The 19,668-nt window shown below is 39.6% G+C and overlaps 1 protein-coding gene across 12 annotated transcripts in view; it reads left to right on the top strand.

Moving 5' to 3' along the window:
* The window catches only part of TENM2 (teneurin transmembrane protein 2), a 1,291,038-nt gene that overhangs the window by 348,162 nt on the left and 923,208 nt on the right, over positions 1 to 19,668 (top strand). For all 12 annotated transcript variants that reach the window (XM_053907069.1, XM_053907085.1, XM_053907075.1 and 9 more), the window contains one exon: positions 1,599 to 1,898. In XM_053907069.1, coding sequence (XP_053763044.1) covers positions 1,673 to 1,898 — 226 coding nt within the window. In that variant the 5' untranslated portion in view covers positions 1,599 to 1,672. The remainder of the gene's footprint in view (positions 1 to 1,598; positions 1,899 to 19,668) is intronic.

Raw genomic sequence — 19,668 nt, forward strand, 5'->3', positions numbered from 1 at the left:
CCAACATTGAGTATTTGTGTCCTTCAAGCAGGTCCTGGGGTCTTGATAGGTGACTCTCAAAGATGTTTCTCAGCTTCCTGGGTCAGGAACTATAGGCTCCAGGAAACTAAGGATTCGCTCTCCTATGAGTGATTGTGGCAGCAACACCACTGTGCTTGGTGTTCAGAGCAGGTGTACTCTCTTTTTAATTGCCGATTTTCAAACAAAATTGTCCATGATAACAGGCAGTATTTGCTAAAGTATATAAATAATATAAAGTAGGAGCGTTTATGAGATCCAGAAGGGACTCTTACTGTATAAAGACAAGAGAAGGATAACTTGGCTTCTGCTGTCCTGGGACAGATTCCATGCACATTACTATGCATACAGGCTATTTCTTTGGTATAAATAGGCATCCCATTACAATGTGGTGAATAGCCAAAGAAGAGCAGAGGGTTCTAAGCTACAAATCTGTTCACCTAATATTTTCTAATGTATTGAAGAGGTAGTGAGCAACAGTAGCCTGGAGAAAAATCATTATGCTGGGTCTGGGTTGTATTTCCCATTTTAATTAAATTTTGTGTATGTCCATTCTGTCCAGGCCCTCGCCCTATGGTCCATGCTCTTTTGCATGGCCAGTGAAATCAGTAAGAGCCTATCATTTGAAACTTAGAGGCATCTAAGCTATTTTGTCATATTTGCTAGGCAGAAGGCTAGTGTTTTCTGAGGATGTTTGGCATACACTTTCAGGCTAAGGGTGTCAAGTGACAGACTGAAGGGCTCTGTGGTTGCCAGTTCATATGTTAAAGAGGTTCCTTCTCATCAGCTTATCTATTGCATTCAGTGCTCTTCCCCATTTTTCTTCTTAGCAGCAGATATCCCAGCAATGAAGAGAACAGCATGTGCAGGCGTAGGTTGATGATCGGGTGGTGGTACCAGTTAGACTTCTTGTGAGCATGATCTCTGTTGGTAGGTGACTAAGGAAGGGAGGGACCGGGTGTGTTTAAGACACAGTTCTGCAAAGAAAAAAACTGATTAGAATTTGCTGAAGGTTCATTAAAGAAATCAGAAGAGTATTGTTTGCCTGTGAAGAATGGCTTATGTTACTTTTTTTCAGACTCAACTAGGTAATTGCATATTAGTCAAATATGACTTGGTACCATCACAAAACTTCAGTAGCATGTATTTATGCCTTATACACCTTTCTTTCACTTCTATTTATTTAATGTTGATATTTGCTTTACCCCAAACCCTCTCTAGCAAAAAGAGAATATAATTAAAGATGGGTAAAATCAGTTTTGCTTTGAACTGCTTCATAGTAAAATCTTGCAGTAGTGACAGACTTATCATGTCATCTGTATTCACATAGGGAAATCAAAACATGAATTATTTCACTACTCTTTTTTCTCAAAATCTATTAAACAGCAAAATAATTAACTTACTGTATCAAGTCATTCTATTTAGGCTGATTATTTCAATATATATTAAGTTGCAAAAAGAGATTGTGTGCTCTGAACACATTTCCTTTTTATGTTTTTATCTGAGTCAGAGCATGAGTCAAAACTGAAGGCAGCATTTCTTATAATCACAGTCTTGTTGTTTTCCTTTGATGTTTTTAGGTGGCCAAGTGAAAAGTACCAAAACTTTGGCCTCCCTTTTCTGAAAGCATCGGCTCTCTGTCAGATCTGGGATAATGGACGTAAAGGACAGGCGACATCGCTCTCTCACCAGGGGACGGTGTGGCAAAGAGTGCCGCTACACAAGTTCCTCCCTGGACAGCGAAGACTGCCGTGTGCCCACGCAAAAGTCCTATAGCTCCAGTGAGACTCTGAAGGCCTATGACCACGACAGCAGGATGCACTATGGAAACCGAGTCACAGACCTCGTTCACCGGGAGTCAGATGAGTTTCCAAGACAAGGTATGTAGAGCTGACTTCACTGAGTTGCTCTGAGCTGCCTTACATTTTTGACTTGTACAGTTGTGCGTCGATCACTGAGGTTGGTAAAAACCGAAGCACAGCCTGCTGGCATCATCTCCCCATTAGAGTTTAGTGTAAGAGAACAATTCTTTCATTGACCTGTATCAGAATCCTGTGGGAATTATAGAAGTGCCTTTTTTGTCCTGGACACTGTATCCCTTGACAATTTGGTGGTTACTTTGGAGCCCCACAGTAGCAGGTTTTGATAGATGAAATAAGGTACAGCAAAGTCTGGGCTCCATAAGGAGTAGTCCTGAGTCCATTCTGAATCCCTGTCCTCAGGAACAGAAAATTAGCTGTGGTTTTTAAACTGTTTTTTTTTTTTTTTTCCTTTCCCTTGAACCCGCCCCCATACAAACTTCCAAGAGTTCAAATTTCTACTGTTTTACACGGTGAGCTTCTCAGATTCTGTTTGAACAAATGGTAAATTGATTATAACATATTCAAACCTCCCCTGTCCTGTGTAATATATAATTTCTTTCCACCTCATATGTGGTGTTAATCTTGAGTTATGCATTTGTCTTTTGGTGTTTCAGAGCATAGGTGAACTGATGTATGTTATTTAACCAATTCCACATATATAATTCTCCCTGCTACTTACACCAAATCTTATTTGTCTTACAGTATTTTGATTTCTTAAGGGAGGAGAATATTTTTCTCAAGTGCTAACAGTTGGCATTCTCTTCATATCCAATATCCATGCGGAAGTTTGTCATCACTTGTCAGGGGTTGCTGTAAATGTATGGATATATAGACTAAAGCATAAACAGTGCTGAGAGGCAGTATGGCTACGTTGACTCACTAGCTCCATGTCTTTTGCTTTGTGTACCAGCCTTGTCGTGTGTGATTTACATTAACAGCTTAGCAAAATCACAAGTGAATACACAAAAACACAGTGAATGAGCTGGGAAGGTTCACTTGACCAGTACCAAGGGTGGAGGCCCTGCCTGCTAGATTGTAGCATCATTGTTTATCACATTGATTCTTTATTTCTTGTTTCATGTTCTGTTAGTGACTATAACAGCTAATGAGATACTTCATGAGATACTTCAACTTGTGTCTTAGTTCTTTAGGACTGCTGTAACAAAAGATCATAAACTGGTAGATTATAAACAATAGAAATTTATTTTGTATATGGAGGATAGGAAGTCCAATGTGCTAGCATATTTAATTGTCTGGTGAGAGCTAGCTTCCTGGTTCATTGACAGCTGTCTTTTCCTGTGTCTTCACATAGCTGAAGAGGGCAGGGGGAGTTTTCTGGGTCATCTTTTATAAGGGCACTAAACGCATTCATAAAGGTCTATCTTCATGACTCAATCACCTCCCCAAAACCCCACCTCCAAATACCACTGGGGATTAGGTTTCAATATAAGAATTTGGAAGGGGTGTGTGTCACAAACTTTCAGTCATAGCAGCTTTGAAATTCTATTCCTGGTAGAAAACACCATGCATGTGTATTTTCTCTCTGTTACACACATACCATCACACAAATACACATACATACACACATGCATGCGTGCGCACACACACACCTAACCCAGTGGTTATTCTAAAACACATGTTCTCCTATGCTCCCATAGCCTACCTCCAGTTTTTATATTTAACAGAATATTTAAAAATTCAGCATAGTAACAGTTAAAATTGTATTTTCACTGCAATTGTAGACTTTGCAGGATACAATTTTTATTTAATCTACACTCTCATTTTCTGAGTTATCTTCATGTAAATAAAGCACACTTCAAACAAGGGGTGGGTTACTTGAAAATTGCTCTGTATCACATGTCTTTGATCTGTGAGTAACTTCAACAAATGTTTTATTTCACTGAGTTGTCTCCTGACCCCAAAGTGCATGAGTGGGAATTGGGGGAAAATATGAAAAATCACAGCTTAATTAATTAAGGGAGTGTTCAAATTTCCAGTATAGAATAATAGGACCCTTATTTGTTATTTCCAAGAGCATCTCTAATACAAAACACAAATATTCTGAAAGGTGATGCACATTCAGCATGGTTGAAAGCCTTTCATTTTCTGCTGTATTTTTGGTTTTATTTATAGTGTTACTGCATACACTCTTGTTTCTTATGATTCTGTGCTGAAATGTAGACCCTTTTTCCTTAGTCTCATTAAAGGTGCATCCTGGTTTCTGGATCATTGTGCAGTGAGCTGTAGATCCTAGATTATTGTTGAATTGTGGATTGTCCTGTCACCTTTTCCCTTATTAATATTTACATAAAATGAAATCAAATGCTTGGGATTTTATGTTCAAATATACCTTTATTCTTCCTGTTTAATCTTGTTCCTCTCCATTGATAATAATGGAAGTTGCTTGGCCATATCAAACTCATAGCTTTGCAATTAACAATTCACACATGCCGTGTGTTGTTATTGAGCCCATATTTGTTTGTGTAATGTGTTTGCATGAATTAAAAACTGTGCAGGCCAAAAGTAGAAATGAAAAGGCATTGGAAAGTATTTGCATATGCAAGTGCAATTCCTTCTGAAGACATCTATGAATTTATGCATGAAAGTGTAGTCAGAGTCTGAGTGGATCTACTTTGATGGGTTCTAAAATTGAACTCAGGAAGTAAATAAGCACATATTTAAAGAGAGGAAGAACAGGAGATACAATCTGGTGAGCATCACATTCAACGTGAAACTTAGCTACTACAGAGAGGGTTAAAATAAATTTTACTCTCAGCAATAACAATAATTTTTAAATGTCATGCATTTCTCATTTTATTTTCTTATTCATGAAATCAAAGAGCAGGATCATTTCAGAACTTATTAGCCTAGAGATACATTAGCAAGGATCATGGTGGGATCATCTCCTGTGGTATTCTTATTTAAAACCCAAGACACTGATCATAAAACAAACATGCTTCTCACATTCAAGCAAGTTTGGCAAACACAGTTGGATGACTCTTCCGTTGCTCAGAGTGGAAAAGAATTGCCAGCTAGTAAAAGTGAGGTGGGGCCAGGGTCAGACCCTGTCCAGTTCCCCTGCAAGTATCTGCAAGTATCAAAGGCAAGAAGCTGCCAGATCCCAGCAGGAGAGATAGGCTAGATGTTCCCATGAGTAGCTTATGGAAGCTCTCATCAAATTATATCTTCTTTGCTTGCTTTCAGCACAGAATCAGCCTCTGCTGCTAAGGAGAGACAATGCAAATTACCTGTCTGGCCTCTATTATTCTGGATCCTCCTGGTGTGAAGGGTGAAAAATGCTGACCTTAGGTCTATGGCCATTGGAGTAATTAGTAATTAGTAAATGACTAATTCTGCACTGAATAGCACCCTAGTAGTCTGAGAGTTAATGCACCTGACAAAACTGACCAGTGGTCTGATCTCTGGTTAGACCTAGCCCCAGGATAACCTGTGAAATAGATGCCACTTTAAATAATGAAGGTCAGCCAAGTGCCCAGGCAGATTGTCTGAGCTTGTTCTTTGGGACCCTGACGTTAGGGTGTAGAGCAGCACGACACACAAGACATTTTCCCGTGGTTTGGGAGCCTAAAGTTAGAGCTGAGCTCTGCTTTGCATATTTATGTGCCTGTGACTCTGGTCCACACTCTATGTCTCACCATTTTCAGGTGTATTAAACATGATTAACAAGAACAACAAAAGAATAATGGCTGATGTTCACTGAGCACTTTTTATATGTTAGATGTCAGTATGAGAATTTTGCTTATATTGATTCAGATAATGTTCAAAACAATATTGTGAAGTGGATTTTATTAGTATCCCCTTTTTCATGGATAAGGAAGCTGAGGCATGGAGAGGTTAAATAAATCATCCCAAGGTCATAAATGTAGGAATTGATGAAGATAGCGTTTAAATCCAGGAAGTTGGATTCAAGAGCTATGTTTGGAACTTGAGCCACTGTGTTTGATCACCTCCCAAATAAGTAAATAAATAAACAAAAATAAGACATTAAAGCCTAAGTCAAAAGCTATGGTGTTCAGTTTATAAAATTTTTAAATATCGACACCTTTAAACATTTCTGACTATAGGAACTACAGCTGCTAACGTTGATTGAATGTACAATGAACAAGACCACCAGCTCTGATGATGTATATTCCTATTCTCACCCATTTGCCTCCATTTCCATGGCTGTCCCAGACTCCCTGCGAGCCTGCCCACTTATACTAGCTCTCCACCACTGCTGTAGGAAAAAGTTCCTGCTGTCAGAATGTGTGCTAGGCTGTCTGCACCGATTCTTGGCCCTCGCCTATAGTCATCACCTCTTTGCACAACCTCTCAACCTGGAACACTAACCAAGAAAGGTGTTGCTATCTAAATGATATTGCTCAGGTAAGCAGAACTGACTGGTTTCTATGCTAGGCAAGGCCCAGTGGGCCAGAGAGTTCAGCCAGGCTTCTCATGGCTCAAAAAGCCTTTCTTTCCAGTTAGTAGCTCTCAAGTCTCTCGAGAGGGGGCCAAGATTGAATTCTTTCTCTGCATCTCGGGCTGTCTCTTTGGGTCAAGGTTGAAGAAAGAATTGGGGGAAGATTGGATTTTTGAAAATATGCTTCCATCAGTTCTCTCAATCGGTTCTAGCACAGAAATCACTTTCACCTACCCTTTGATGCACTGAAAAAATCCATAAAGACATAAACACGTACATTTTAGGCTAAGTTTGGTTTTGGTAGTTTATAAGCCAATTTTCTTTCTTGTGGTCTTTAAAATAATTCGGGCAATATGTTTTACTCTGTGTAATTTGGCATAGCATAAATTTAACCTGTGTTAATGAGTTAAAAACTCACTAGTAAGCTAAAGTGTTATCTGAATTCATTCAATCAGTGTATAGAAGAGTTGTTGAAATACTCGGGAAACCTGTGAGCATTTCTGCCTGTATCATTGTCTTAAAGTAGTTATTTTTCCATTGCACCCAAAGCAACAGTTAGAAAGATTCTGTTTTGAAAACCCTAGACCTTTACCTACAAAGAACATGTTTTAAGTTTTAGTGAAGTTCAAAAGTTTGTCAGGTGAGTATTTGGAAGGCTAAAAAGTACCTTGAAAAGATTGCTTTTAATTTATTCATTTATTCTCCCACCTCTAGGCAGAACTTCTTTTCATAAACTCAGCTGAGAATAAAATGCTGCTTCTTATTTTTTGGCTGTGTTGTTGAGTTGTTTTTTTTTTTTTTTTTTTTTCTTTTTAGGAAAAGAGAATCTATAACTGTTCAGTGTAATATGATCCATTGTCTCCTTGCTGACTAACTTGAATCCTTTTAGCTTCCTTTGAGAGGCATAGGGGAAAGCAGTTAAGAATGCAGACCCACAGCTAAACTGTATTCCAGTACTGATGGGTTCCATTAGTGTGAGCTTGATCCACTTCTAGAACATAGACTCTCTAAATCCTATTTTCCCCCTCCGTGAAAGTTCCCACCATTATAGTTATTGGGATCATTATGATTATGCATTCATCATTCTTTGGATGCTGCCGGTATTTTAATAGGCACTGAATAAATGCTGGTGGTTATCATGATTGTCATTTTAAGCCTGTTGCCAACAAAAGTGGTCATCATCTGGTCTCCGCCTCTCATAATATTTCATGCAAGAGAAATATTTTTTGCCTCAGATTTGTTTCTTATGACTTGTAAAAACTCTGACATCTTCAAATCCAGAAGTTTTCTTCCAGTCATTGATAGAGCGTGTTTGACTCCCTATGTGCCATAACTTTTGCTACCACAGATGAACATAAGTCATACATTATTTTCTTATTTTTAGAAAGGAAGGAAAGATACCATCTAACAACTGTCAGCTGATTTCAACATACTGTAAGAGAGTTGCTAGTCAGACAATTTTACAAGTGAAAGAAAGAAAGAAAGATGCTCTAAGGCAGTGTCATTGGATACAAGCTTTTTTTTAATGATGTTCATTTTATGGCATATAAACGTGAATTTTAGGGCTGGGTTTAATTAAGAGAAGACTTTATCCATATAAACTCTAGAGAAAAGTAATCCATTGTCATCACTCTATGTCCTTGTCACCTAGTGATTCCGTCTCCTCTGGATTTTCTTTATTGTAGTTATTGCTCTTCTAGGATTAAATATATATTTTTCAAACTCTGCTCTTTATGTTTGCCCAATTATTGTCCTTTAAACAGTTCTCTATTGTCAACTCTGCGTTCAACTGTAGATCTACCTTTTTTGAATTGTATTTCTTTTTCTGTGGTAATTCTCCACTTTCACCCTTATCCCTCCGCTTTTTCTTTTCCACGGCACTTTCTCTGTAACACTCTAGTTCATATAACTTCAACATTCACTGTTTCCACTCTGCAAGGCTTTTTCAGTTACAAGTGAATGTAAGACAATATTCCTGCTGAAATGAGCTTATGCAAAAAATATGATGCTTTGTCTTATATCACTGGAGAATCTAACAATGCTTACACATACCATCTCTTATTTCTCATTCTCTATAATTGTCTTTATTCCTTGGAGATATGTATTTGAAGATGTCTGATGATAACCCCACTCCCATATTCTCTGCCCTCTGTAACATCACTGGAAAGAGTCAGATTCAGAGAAATGGGGCATGTGTCACTCGGATTTTACCTGGTCATGTTTTAGACTTAAGCCTACTTTGTGCTTGGAGATAGCTGTGGTAAGTGCCTCCTAAAGCTGGTGGAATGAATTCCAAATAGGAAAGTCGGGTTCTGATATCAGGAGTGGGTAAGGAATACTAACTGGCCTCATAACAAATGCTCCCTACCCTGCTAATGCTCAAGTCTAAGATAAATGGTCTTCCCAAGGTCAATTTAGACTTTTCTAACTGCTCCTGGAGTATGTCTTTTGAAATAGTCCAGTAAGAAACTTAATTGTCTTTTCCTCAAAGTCTGTTTCCATTTTTATATCCTAGCTTTTGGTAACTAGTTTCACAACTCTTACATTTTGGTCTTCCAAGAAGACTCTATCTTTTTTTTTTCCTTTATATTGATATTCACCAGATTATGATGGTTATTCTTTCTTATCTTTTTGTCTAATTTCCTCATTCCATGTAAAGCATCCAGCATTTCAAGACTGGAAAACTACTTCAACATTTAAATTGCCTCCTTCCCTTAGTCCTTTCCCTGATACTTTTTTTTTTGTATCATAGATAGTATTGCATTTCTAAAACATCACTCTGTTTTTGCCCCTTTACCCTAATTAAATATATTTTGTGGTACCCATGAGGCAACTGTGTTAGGTTATAGAATATAGTAACGAATAATGCAAACATGGTCTGTAAGCACACAAAGCTTGGCAATCTTGGAGAAGAAAGATATAATAGACATGTACCTAGGTACTTCTGATAAACACCACAAAAGAAAATAGCGTCTGGTTCTGAAGTGGCATCTAACTCAGAATTGTGCATCAGGAATCTCAGAAATTGTGACGTCCTTTCATACACTTGAAGGATAAGGAGTTGGATGCTCAGAGTGGCAAGAAGGAGTTTTCAGGCAAAAGATAAGGCATATGCAAAGGTCCAAAGATGGCAGAACTTGGTCATTCCAAGAATCTAAAAGTTCAGGTTAGCTGAATGTGGAGTGGGGACAAATGAGCTAGAGTGGTAGCGTAAAACCAGGTCATGAAGGCTTTTTGAGGAGATAATTCTGGCTTCTGTTTCCAGAATATATTACAGAGAGACAAGATGCTCAGTGAGGTAGATTAGGAGAGTGTGTTTCATTGAGGCAAGAGAGTTTAATAGTCTGAACTGGAATAATGGAGATGGTTTGAAAAATGTTGTGATACAAAGATTGTTGACTTTTTAGGACACTGTAAAATTAGAGGCAGCTATATTGTTTTGGGACTCTTGGGCATTGACTGCTTTCTTCTCCTGCAAAGAAAATATTACCTTTTTGATGTTGAGTTTACTTAAAGATACAGGAAAGGTCAATGTTTGTAAATAAGCCCTTAAATGTAAGTGCATAGATTGTTAGTTCAAATTCTCCTGGAATGGTTACATAGGCCTGTAAATAAGCCCTTAGATGTAAGTGCATAGATTGTTAGTTCAAATTCTCCTGCAATGGTTACATAAGCCTAAGCATAAAAATGTAACATTGTTACAAGAATTTGGATTTTTTTTCCCCTCAACATTTTTAGGTGCCTGCTTATGCAAAGAGTAGCATCAGCAGCAGACTACCTCCTATGGATACAGGGCAAGTAAAATACAGGAAAAAAAAAAAAGCATCATGCTCTACCCACCTCCTTTCCACATGATCACAATACCTTGTTTGTTCTCTGTCTTTGGCTAAATAAATAAAAAAAGCTCATAGCATGTGTGTGGGGGCATATGTGTGTGTGTACAAGTGAGTGTGTATTTTATTTCTGCCGATTGATAACTTGACTAGCCAAGCTGAGGATGTTTAGAATGTGGGATCAAAACTTTCTGGCAACTGATGGGACAAGCAAGGTGAGGGAGAGAAGAAGATTCAGGGACTGAAGTTTCTGGTTATGGCAACTGTCCAAATGTTAGTACTAATCACTGGGGTTTTGAAACAGGGGATGAGCTGATGTGTGGGTAAAGTTAGTATGTGCAACTGTGGACCTTTTGAGTTGGAGGTGCCCTTAGGCCATGCACATGTAGATGCTTAATAGGCAGTTGAATGTACAGTTCTAAATTCTGCTGAGAGATTTGTGCTGGATAGAGATTCAGGAGTTGACAGCTAATAATGTTCATGGGACTCAGTGTGATCATCCAGGAAAAATGTGCAAGGAAAGAAATAAGAAGCCCACATAGGAGCACAGCTGATCAATGGACAGGTAAAAGAAGAAGATCATCCAAACAGAGTGGGGAGGGGGGGACTTACTTTGCATCCTCTACTCAGTCTGAACTTGACCGACTCTTCCAGGCATAAATAAATAAAACAGTACTAGTTTTATTTCCCACTCCCCTACTCAGAGTTGGCCTCCTTTTGAACCCCTAAATCAGAGATCACAAAGTTAATGCACACAGGCATACTTAGCCCCTAGATATACTTAGCTGGGCTTATAGATTGCCTTAAAAATTTTGAATCCAGTGCCTGTAGCCAGTCTATTCACATTCCTCTTTGCCACAGGCCACATCTCTTGCCTTTTGTCTTATACCAGTTCTCCCCTTTAGTCATTGACTTTACATACCCGACCCCCAAAGGCTCTAATGATAGCAAATATAGTGTGTACTTCCTATGTCCATTTCTTCTTTGTAGAATACATATCTGACCATTCCAAATATTTTCTTCACACAAGGCTTAATGTATAGACCACTTCTTCGGTGAAACCTCTGCCATCTGATCTCTGGTGGCCCTTCACAAGCTGTTATTATTACTACTATCCTCTGTATGGGTGACTCAGCATACCCAGCCCATGGATTTCTGACTCCTGTGACTAGAGAGATAAACAAAGTGCTCTGCAGTTTTGTGCAGTGACTCATGGATGAAACTACAAGAGAATTTATTCTTATTAGTGGCTTGTTTCCTGTTCCAAGAAAAAGAATTTAAAGCACAGTTCAGAAAAGGAACTTAAACATGTGGGTTGTGTGTCTGTCCATCATGACAGTATCCAATCCCACATTGTGAAATGCCAGCTTGCAAGAGTTTTCTGCAATGCACTCTGACGCTCACATATTGAATTGCGTGAACATTTGCTTTTTGTGAGTATCACGGTAATACTATCAGATTTTCCACGCTGGTGCCACATACTGCGGTTATGCCTCTGTGGAGACCTACTGTGTCATATGTGTAGGAGGCCTTTGGTGCAGTGTGATCTGTGACAGGATGTAATTCCAACTGGAAGCTTTAGAGAAACTGCTGGGAGAAATGGAGTAATTGCCAAAGTCGGACTCACTATGCCTTACAGTCTGGGTCTGGGAGTGGTGCTGCCCCACCCACTGATGAATCATCCCACTGATATTATCAAAGGAGACATTACATTTTCAGTGTCATGTTTTAGGTTTATAATTTAATTTTCAGCTCTGGCAATTCCAGAAGCATCCCCAGGGACGTATGAAGAGGAGGAGGCTGGTGTGTACCCAAAATGAATTTGTGTTCATTTCTTGAGCACCTTAATTGGCATGCATATCTCACAAGCCCTCTTTCTCTCTCTCTGCTGCAGCCAAACTCCCTTGTACCAAGATACTCAATATTCCTCCTGCACTGACTGCTTTCCTTTCCACTCAACCTCAAGTCAGATCTACTTTAGTAATAAATCTCTGCTGGGAGCCATCAGAACAAATACTGAGTGTGCACATAGATATTAAAAATAAGTGCAACACAGACTTATTTAATAATGTCCAACAGTCTTTTATAATATTTGGAGTATTTTCCCAACATTACAATGAGCATTATCTTTAATGCATTTTTTTCCAAGATAGAATGGTCTTTTTGGGAATAAGAAAAAAAAAAAAAAGAGAACAAATCAGATGGGCTCTGTTGTATTCCCAGCTGAACCTGTTATCCTCCTTCCTTTTTAGGTCTTTTTCTTTGGCCAGAGCCACAAAATGTGAAGCTTCTCTTTGTTCACCCTGATTTATGAATAGTAGGCATTGGGCAGTTGCTATCCCAGTGGGATGCATTTTATTTTAAAAATAGTTTGAAACACTTCCTTTTAAATCCCTCCACGTCTACAGCCACCTTGACTGTATAATACATGTTTCTCAGTTCGTCCTTGTACAGTTAAAGTCCATTTCACGTATGGGAATTAAAGCACAGAATTTACTTGTAGCACTTTGAACTAAAATGTTGAATTTATTTAGAGAGTAATTCCAGTGGATTAAATATATTTCTATGGATCTGTTTGCTGGAACATTGATAGAAAGGAGAAATACTACTTCTAATGTCCTCAAAAAAAAAAAAAAATCCAGTCAACTTCAGGATGAATATCCATAGCCAAAACAAAGTCTTCTCAAAATGACTGCAAATTCAGGTGACACTACCAACTTTAAAAATACCTCTGTTCACCTGACAGCCTTGGGTTCAAGTTCTTCTTAGTTTACAGTGACAATTCGGTGAATGTTTATATTCTGACCCCCATTTGTATGTGATGCAAAAGCCCTGCCTGGAGATGACCCACTTAACACTTTCTGCTTCCCAAACCCAGAGACTGAACAGCAGGGAGCCTACAGCAAAGTGCTGAGTTGTCTTAGCTGAGCAGTGAGGGGACAGTGAATGTGGCCACAGCACCCTGCCATTTCTGTCTCTGAATCAGGGGAACCTCATTAGATGCTTCTGGGGAGTTCTGAAAAGTTCCCATGCTCAAGCCCTTCCCAGGACTAATTAAATATGAATCACTGGGGGGTTGTACTCGGGTATCAATATTTTTATATAAACATCTCAAGGGATTGAGTGTAACTGGACAAACTCTATATAGAGTATAACCATTTCCTTGGTAACTGATCGCATTTCAAACATACAGGGACTCATGCTTAGCATAGTGACTTGGAATCTCACTTTTTACTCAAAAGCCCATAATTCTAGTTTCAGTCAAGCTTCCTAATTCTTAGAGGGTTTTGCTTAGTAAATGCCATGTAATGAGGAGCTCATTACACAGGATTTCCAAACCAGGAATGAGCAGGCATCTGCTCACTGTGTCCCAAGTATTGCACATCCTCGGTTGCCAGCATCCACCTCTTTGTTCTGAGTCAGAAGAAGCAAGTGGACCAATTCTTTTAGCCTTCCTACTTCTTTTTTTTTTTAATTTTTTTAACATTTATTTATTTTTGAGAGACAGAGAGAGAACATGAGTGGGGAAGAGGCAGAGAGAGAGGGAGACACAGAATCCAAAGCAGGCTCCAGGTTCTGAGCTGTCAGCACAGAGCCTGATGTGGGGCTCGAACTCACAAACATTGAGATCATAACATGAGCCGAAGTCGGACACTTAACCAGCTGAGCCACCCAGGTGCCCCTAGCCTTCCTACTTCTTATCTGACATTTGGTTAAACATTAAAAGTGAGGATTTAATTCGAGCATCTGGCTTGGCATGTAGCACGTAATCAATTAATTATATCAATGGATCTAACATCTTCACCATCAAAGCAGTAATGGTGATTTGAAGCCTATTGGAAGAAACACCATCAAAGTATGTTTATTTTGAAAGTGAAGCCAGTGAGGAAAGACCATGTTAATGGGGGGTCCCTACTTGCTTTTCACTGTGAATATTTGTTAAGTCTAGGAATAGTTCAAGTAAGTGTGAAAAGTCCAACATTCATAAGAGAACACCAGTAAGGTTAAGGAATGAAGCAAGCTGTGTTTTCAACTGTGTATCATGGGGGATACTGTCCCAATTTGGATTGTGTGTGTTCAGGCAGTGCCTTTCAGCTGTGGAAGTTTGGTGCTTTTGGAGAATTCAAGTCTAGTGTTCTAGATGTCACAACTTTTCAAGAAAATGAGAAATCTGGATCTTTTTCTCCATAAAATCCTCAGGTTTTAAATGTTGTAATGTACTCTTGGAGCATGTTAAGTAAGCTCTACACAGCATGCTGGCTTTTTTCCTCACCCTGGAATTTTCTGACAGTAAGTTGCTGAATGCCCTTGAGGATGAAGACAGTCAAGTATAAGCAATCCCAGAATTAGCACCCATAGAGCCACCTTGATCAGTGGGTTCAGAAGTCAATGGATAGGAAGCTGATGATATATGCTTCTCTCCTTCATCCTGAGAAACACAGCCGAAGGCTCCTTGGAAGGTTCCAGCACCATCAATACCAGGTACCCACAGCGGTGGACAAGTCTATCACTCTTCCTTATATTGGCTCTCCCTCCTGTCCTGTTTTCACCCCGTCCCTTACTTCTCTTTTGAATCACTTCCTAAATACAGTATGTATTCGCAATAATTCTTCTCAGCCTTTGCTCTCAGGGCAAAGTGTGTTAAGACCTTTGGCAGCTAAATAATTTTGAGGTACACTATGTAGGCCAAATCAAGACTGTCTATCTGGGAGATGTAGCTCCCAAAACTGCCAGCATAGGACATCTTCACTGGGAAATGGTTGATTTAACAAGAAGGTGCTGAGCTTGCATTACAGATTTACTAAATTACTAAATTTTAGAATGTTTGTGATTTGCTTTTTATTTTGTTTTACATAAGAAACATTATGATTTCTGTTTGGCTGGTTAGTTTTTTTTTTTTTTTAATTAATAAACTTTTAATTTTAGAATACTTTTAGATTTCTCTGAAAGTTGCAAAAATATAGAGTTCCATGGTTGGTTGTTTTTGTTGTTGTTGCTTTTAGTTCATGTGCAATTTCTCACTACATGCCTAGGAAACATGATATTGGTTTCTCCCCCTTGGAAGCCATCACATTAGATCTCTGTGCAGAATAGCAAGCTGTAAATATGCCCTTTAAGTTCCTCGAGGATGAACACAGTGCCTCATTCATCTTTCCTTCCCCTTTTGTACCAGCTACAGTGCCATTCACAGAGACATTTAATACATGTTTGTTGATCAGAGGTTCCCATCATACACTAGAATCTGGAGGGATCATATCTGGTCCAAAATTTCTCCCACACCCTTTCCTACCCCCTTTCTACCTCCTCATAGGGCATCTGTGTTATTTCAGTTTGGCTACAGTAGATTGGGAAGGAGCACTGGAAGGCAAGTTTTTATACTCAAAGCTGACTTTGCCAGACCCCCTACTCTCTCTGCATGATCAAGTGATCTTTGTTGCCAAACAAAGCCAGAGCTGCCTCTTGGCCGCCCCCGGTACCATGAGAGCTTTCTAGGACATGCCTGTGCACTGCATGTCAGAATGTATTTTTAGCCAAACTCTGAGTGAAAGCCAACATGCATTTTGTTTCTTTTTTATATCCTCTAAGCACATATCTTACTTGTTTTCTGGGTGACTAACAAAAACAGTAATAATAGCACATGCTGTAATTTCAGCTTCAGATTTCAGAGACCTTTATAAAGTCTTTTATTAACCCTTTCCAGGAAACTCAAATGGCTTGATCTCAAAGCTGTAAGAACTAGAATTAATATCTGTGTGAACAACTTGCTTTTGTTCAACCTCAGTTTACATCTTAAGAAAATGATTTGTCATAGAATGTTTAATTATGTAGTAGCTTAATACTGTAAGCTACTTGCTTTTAGTCTTTAACAAAATTAGAAGGATTCAGCATGCTAAGGCAGGGATTCAGCATATTTTATAAAGGGCTGGGTCAGAGATGAAATGAACAGAAGGAATCTTCTTTCATAGAGTTTTGTTGTTTTTTTTTTTAAATGATAATACTTCTCATTGCATACTTTTTTAATGTTTATTTTTGAGAGAGAGAGAGAGAGAGAGAGAGAGAGAGAGAGAGAGAGAGAGACTGAGTGAGCATGAGTAGGGGAGGGGCAGAGGGAGAGAGAGTGGAAGATACAAAATCTGAAGCAGGCTCCAGGCTCCAAGCCATCAGCACAGAACCCGATGTGGGGTGTGAACCCACAAACTGTGAGATCATGACCTGAGCCAAAAGTAGACACTTAACCAACTGAGCCACCCAGGCACCCCTCATTGCATACTTTTGAAACACTGGGTATTCTTCAGTGACCTTAGATGTATCAATTCACTATCACCCCATTTTAAAAATGGAAAGACTGAAATACAAAGATCATGATAATCAGAGCTAAGGGGACAGTGGGAATTCATTTGAGGATTTTTCAGCTGGAGAGCAATAGAATGTTACTAAGGTACAAAGAAGTCCCTGACTTCTCAGAAACAAATCCTAAGGAAGAGTGTAAGCAGGAAGAACAAGTAAAAGCCCTCCAGGAATACTTTAAGGGGAAACAGCCTTCCACTTCCTAGAGGTGGTTCAAGTGTGTCTGACAGAAACTTGGAGTCTCTGAGTTCATTTATACACTGAAGGCAATAAGCTCACTCCTTGAACTGAATTTGCTGAAAGTTACAGATATGAGCAATGGATGTCTTGCGGAGCACGAAGAAAGCACGTTTCAGTCAGATCATGGCCCTTATCCTTAAGTCTTGCTTTTCCGACCAGAACAGTGGGTCCAATCCTTTTCTCCATTATCTTAGACCATGTACCCTCCACTAGCTTCCTACCCCATGCCACTTCCCTTGGAAGGCACAGTGAGTATTATTGACTTCTTGCTCTTCAGTCATCCTTAATGGACAGTGATTCCTTGGCTTTTTAAAGGTGGTTTGATTCAGGTGTGTCACAGTCCTTTTTTCTTAAGAGGGAAAAATATATTTTTTTTCAAGACCAAAATACCCTCTGTCTTACACAAACATACCTATCGCTGGTTGTATGGACTATCATAGCTTCTCATTCACAGATAGCTTTCCCAGATAGAAGCAGGAATGCCAGCCAAAGTTAAATATTGTGAAAACAAAGCAAAGAAGGGGTAAGAGTTCATTTTGAAAATCATCCATTGATGTGACTTATTAGCCCCCAGGCCAATTATTCTGAGAACTCTGTCTTTTTGAAGCTCTTTATCACCTTCATCTGTTTCTGCAGTTCTGTACCACTGTAATAATGTCCTTGTCTTGTCTAAGATAGAGACAAAGGACTTGTAACAGTAATGTTAATCGCTAAAGTTACTGAACGATTACTATGTGTCTCATACCTATGAGGTTCATAAATAAAAGTCATCACTATGCTTAAGGACAGTCAAGGTTTTGAAGGGTTAGTTACCCTTCCCATGGGCAGTCAGCTTGTACATAAGTGGTGGAAAGAAAATCAAACCTAAGCAGTCTACCTTTAGTGCTGCTATTTGTAGGTGCTAAGTAATGTTTGTTGATTGACTCTATAACAACCATACTTCCTTCAACACTTGCTGGAGGGAAGAAATCAAATCCAAATATTGAGATGGTCTGGACAGGCTGCTGGAAAGCAGAGTATCATTACAGCTATTAAGACAATGCAGAGGGTTATTTCGGTGTTCAGATGTGAGCAGCCAGATGGAAATCATAGTTCAACCTTAGTGTTGTCAGACAGCAGAGGCTGTGGGCAAAGGGGAAGACATGGGTGAGTGATTTTTGACTGTTTATCTCGAATGTGTGTGGCCAGTGTCACTCCCATCTCTGATGGCTGTGATTTATTCTATTATACTGTCAGGATTAAAACACCTTAGCAGAAGAAAAATAAAGGGAGGGATACAAATGCTGTGTCATTGATGTGACAGATGCTATTTCTCTGGAAACCATAGATGATGAGGGTATGGTAAGTCTCTCAAAAGTGCTGTGAACATAGAATATCAGAACCAGACAGACCTGTAGGGACCATCTGTTTCAAACCACTCATTTAACAGATAAAGAAACTCAGGCTTAGAGAGCCTCTGAGGTCACCAAGGTCACATAAGCTTCTAGGTTTAGAGTTAGGATTCTGGTTCAGAATACATCCAGCTAAATCAGCTGCTGGTTAAGTTCATTGTTCTTTCCCCTAAAGTCACGAAGTTGAGTTTACACTGAGCAAAGCGTCTGTTTATATTTACCAAGGGTAAAGTAGAAGACATGAGGTGGAAACTCTGTCCTTTGCTCTGCAGTATTCATGCAAGTATTATTTAAACACCAAAACCGTGGTTTTAGCTCTCCTCACTTCCTCACTTTTTTTTTTCTCTTTTACTATTTTCTTTCCTTTTTCTGAACCCAGAGGAGATAGCTCTCACCTCTTCACCCCTGTTAAGTGATGGGCGGGACCATTCTCTGACTGCTGCAGCCTCCTTGATAAGTCCTCACCCATCCTTACCTCAAGTTCTTCATCCTTGTGTTTCTCTCCTGCTGTTTCCTGTGTGAATAGATAGGGTGAATCAGGGTAAGTCAGATTCCCTGCCTCTGGAGAAAGCCAAGTACCCATCTCTTCACCTCCTGCCTCCTGCTTCCCTTGTTCCCTCACACAGATTTTCAGCAACTCAGATTTTCCAACCGCTCAGCAATTCAGGACAGAACTTGAAGCAGGGAGACACGGCTTCAAGCCTTTGCTGGACAGATGAGCCATGTGATTCTGGGCAGGTCTTAGACAAGACCCCCTGGGATGAAGTACACTCTTGGGTACAGTCCGCATTCTAGTACCTACTCCAAAGTTTGATTTGTGGGGTGAAGTTTATAATGAGGAAAATTTTTGTAAGCAGTATTTGTTACCACCAAACTGTCATGGTGGCTGAAATACCTATGACAAATTACTTTGTAAACTCCACAACTCTCTTTCACAATGCCATGTGCTCACACACATTCATTTGTTAACAGGGAGCTCCTGGGGGATGGTCCAGCCCAGGAGACTGAGCCCAGGAGTTTCCAAACCGTGAGATCTTCCAGGTACCAGGGCACACCCAGTCTCCTCTCTCCTCACACTTCACTGGAGCCATTCTCTGTGCATCCAAGGTTAATGCCTTCCCCTTTGAATTCCAGTTACCACTGGATGGTAAAGCAGCATTTTCTGTGGCCCACATCTCCCAGAGTCCCACATGTAAATATGCCATCAGGAGGCTCTGCCTGCAGTGTTCCTTTTCTAAGACAGAAATCTTCCATGGAGTAGACTTAACGTTGAGATCACAGTGTTCTCAGTTCCCAACCTGGGAGCAGACATGCAAAAGTAAAATCAAGGGAAACCACCATGGAGGTGAGAGTGGGGGCAGGGAGGTGTGTACGTTCCTGCTTAAACAGAGCTCACGCTCATCTGACATCCACCTAACCACTCAATAAATTTACCTTTAGAATTGCCTGGAGTTCTAAAGGATCTAACTGTGTAGGGCTTAAATCTTTATCTGTATGGGAGGAGGTTTAAATTAAAAAATCAGTTTTCTGAGCGAATGTTCCTGTCTCCCCTAATA

The sequence above is a fragment of the Panthera pardus genome, unplaced genomic scaffold (assembly GCF_024362965.1).
Source record: "Panthera pardus isolate Hobbes unplaced genomic scaffold, ASM2436296v1 HiC_scaffold_2, whole genome shotgun sequence".
NCBI classification, from domain to species: domain Eukaryota; kingdom Metazoa; phylum Chordata; class Mammalia; order Carnivora; family Felidae; genus Panthera; species Panthera pardus.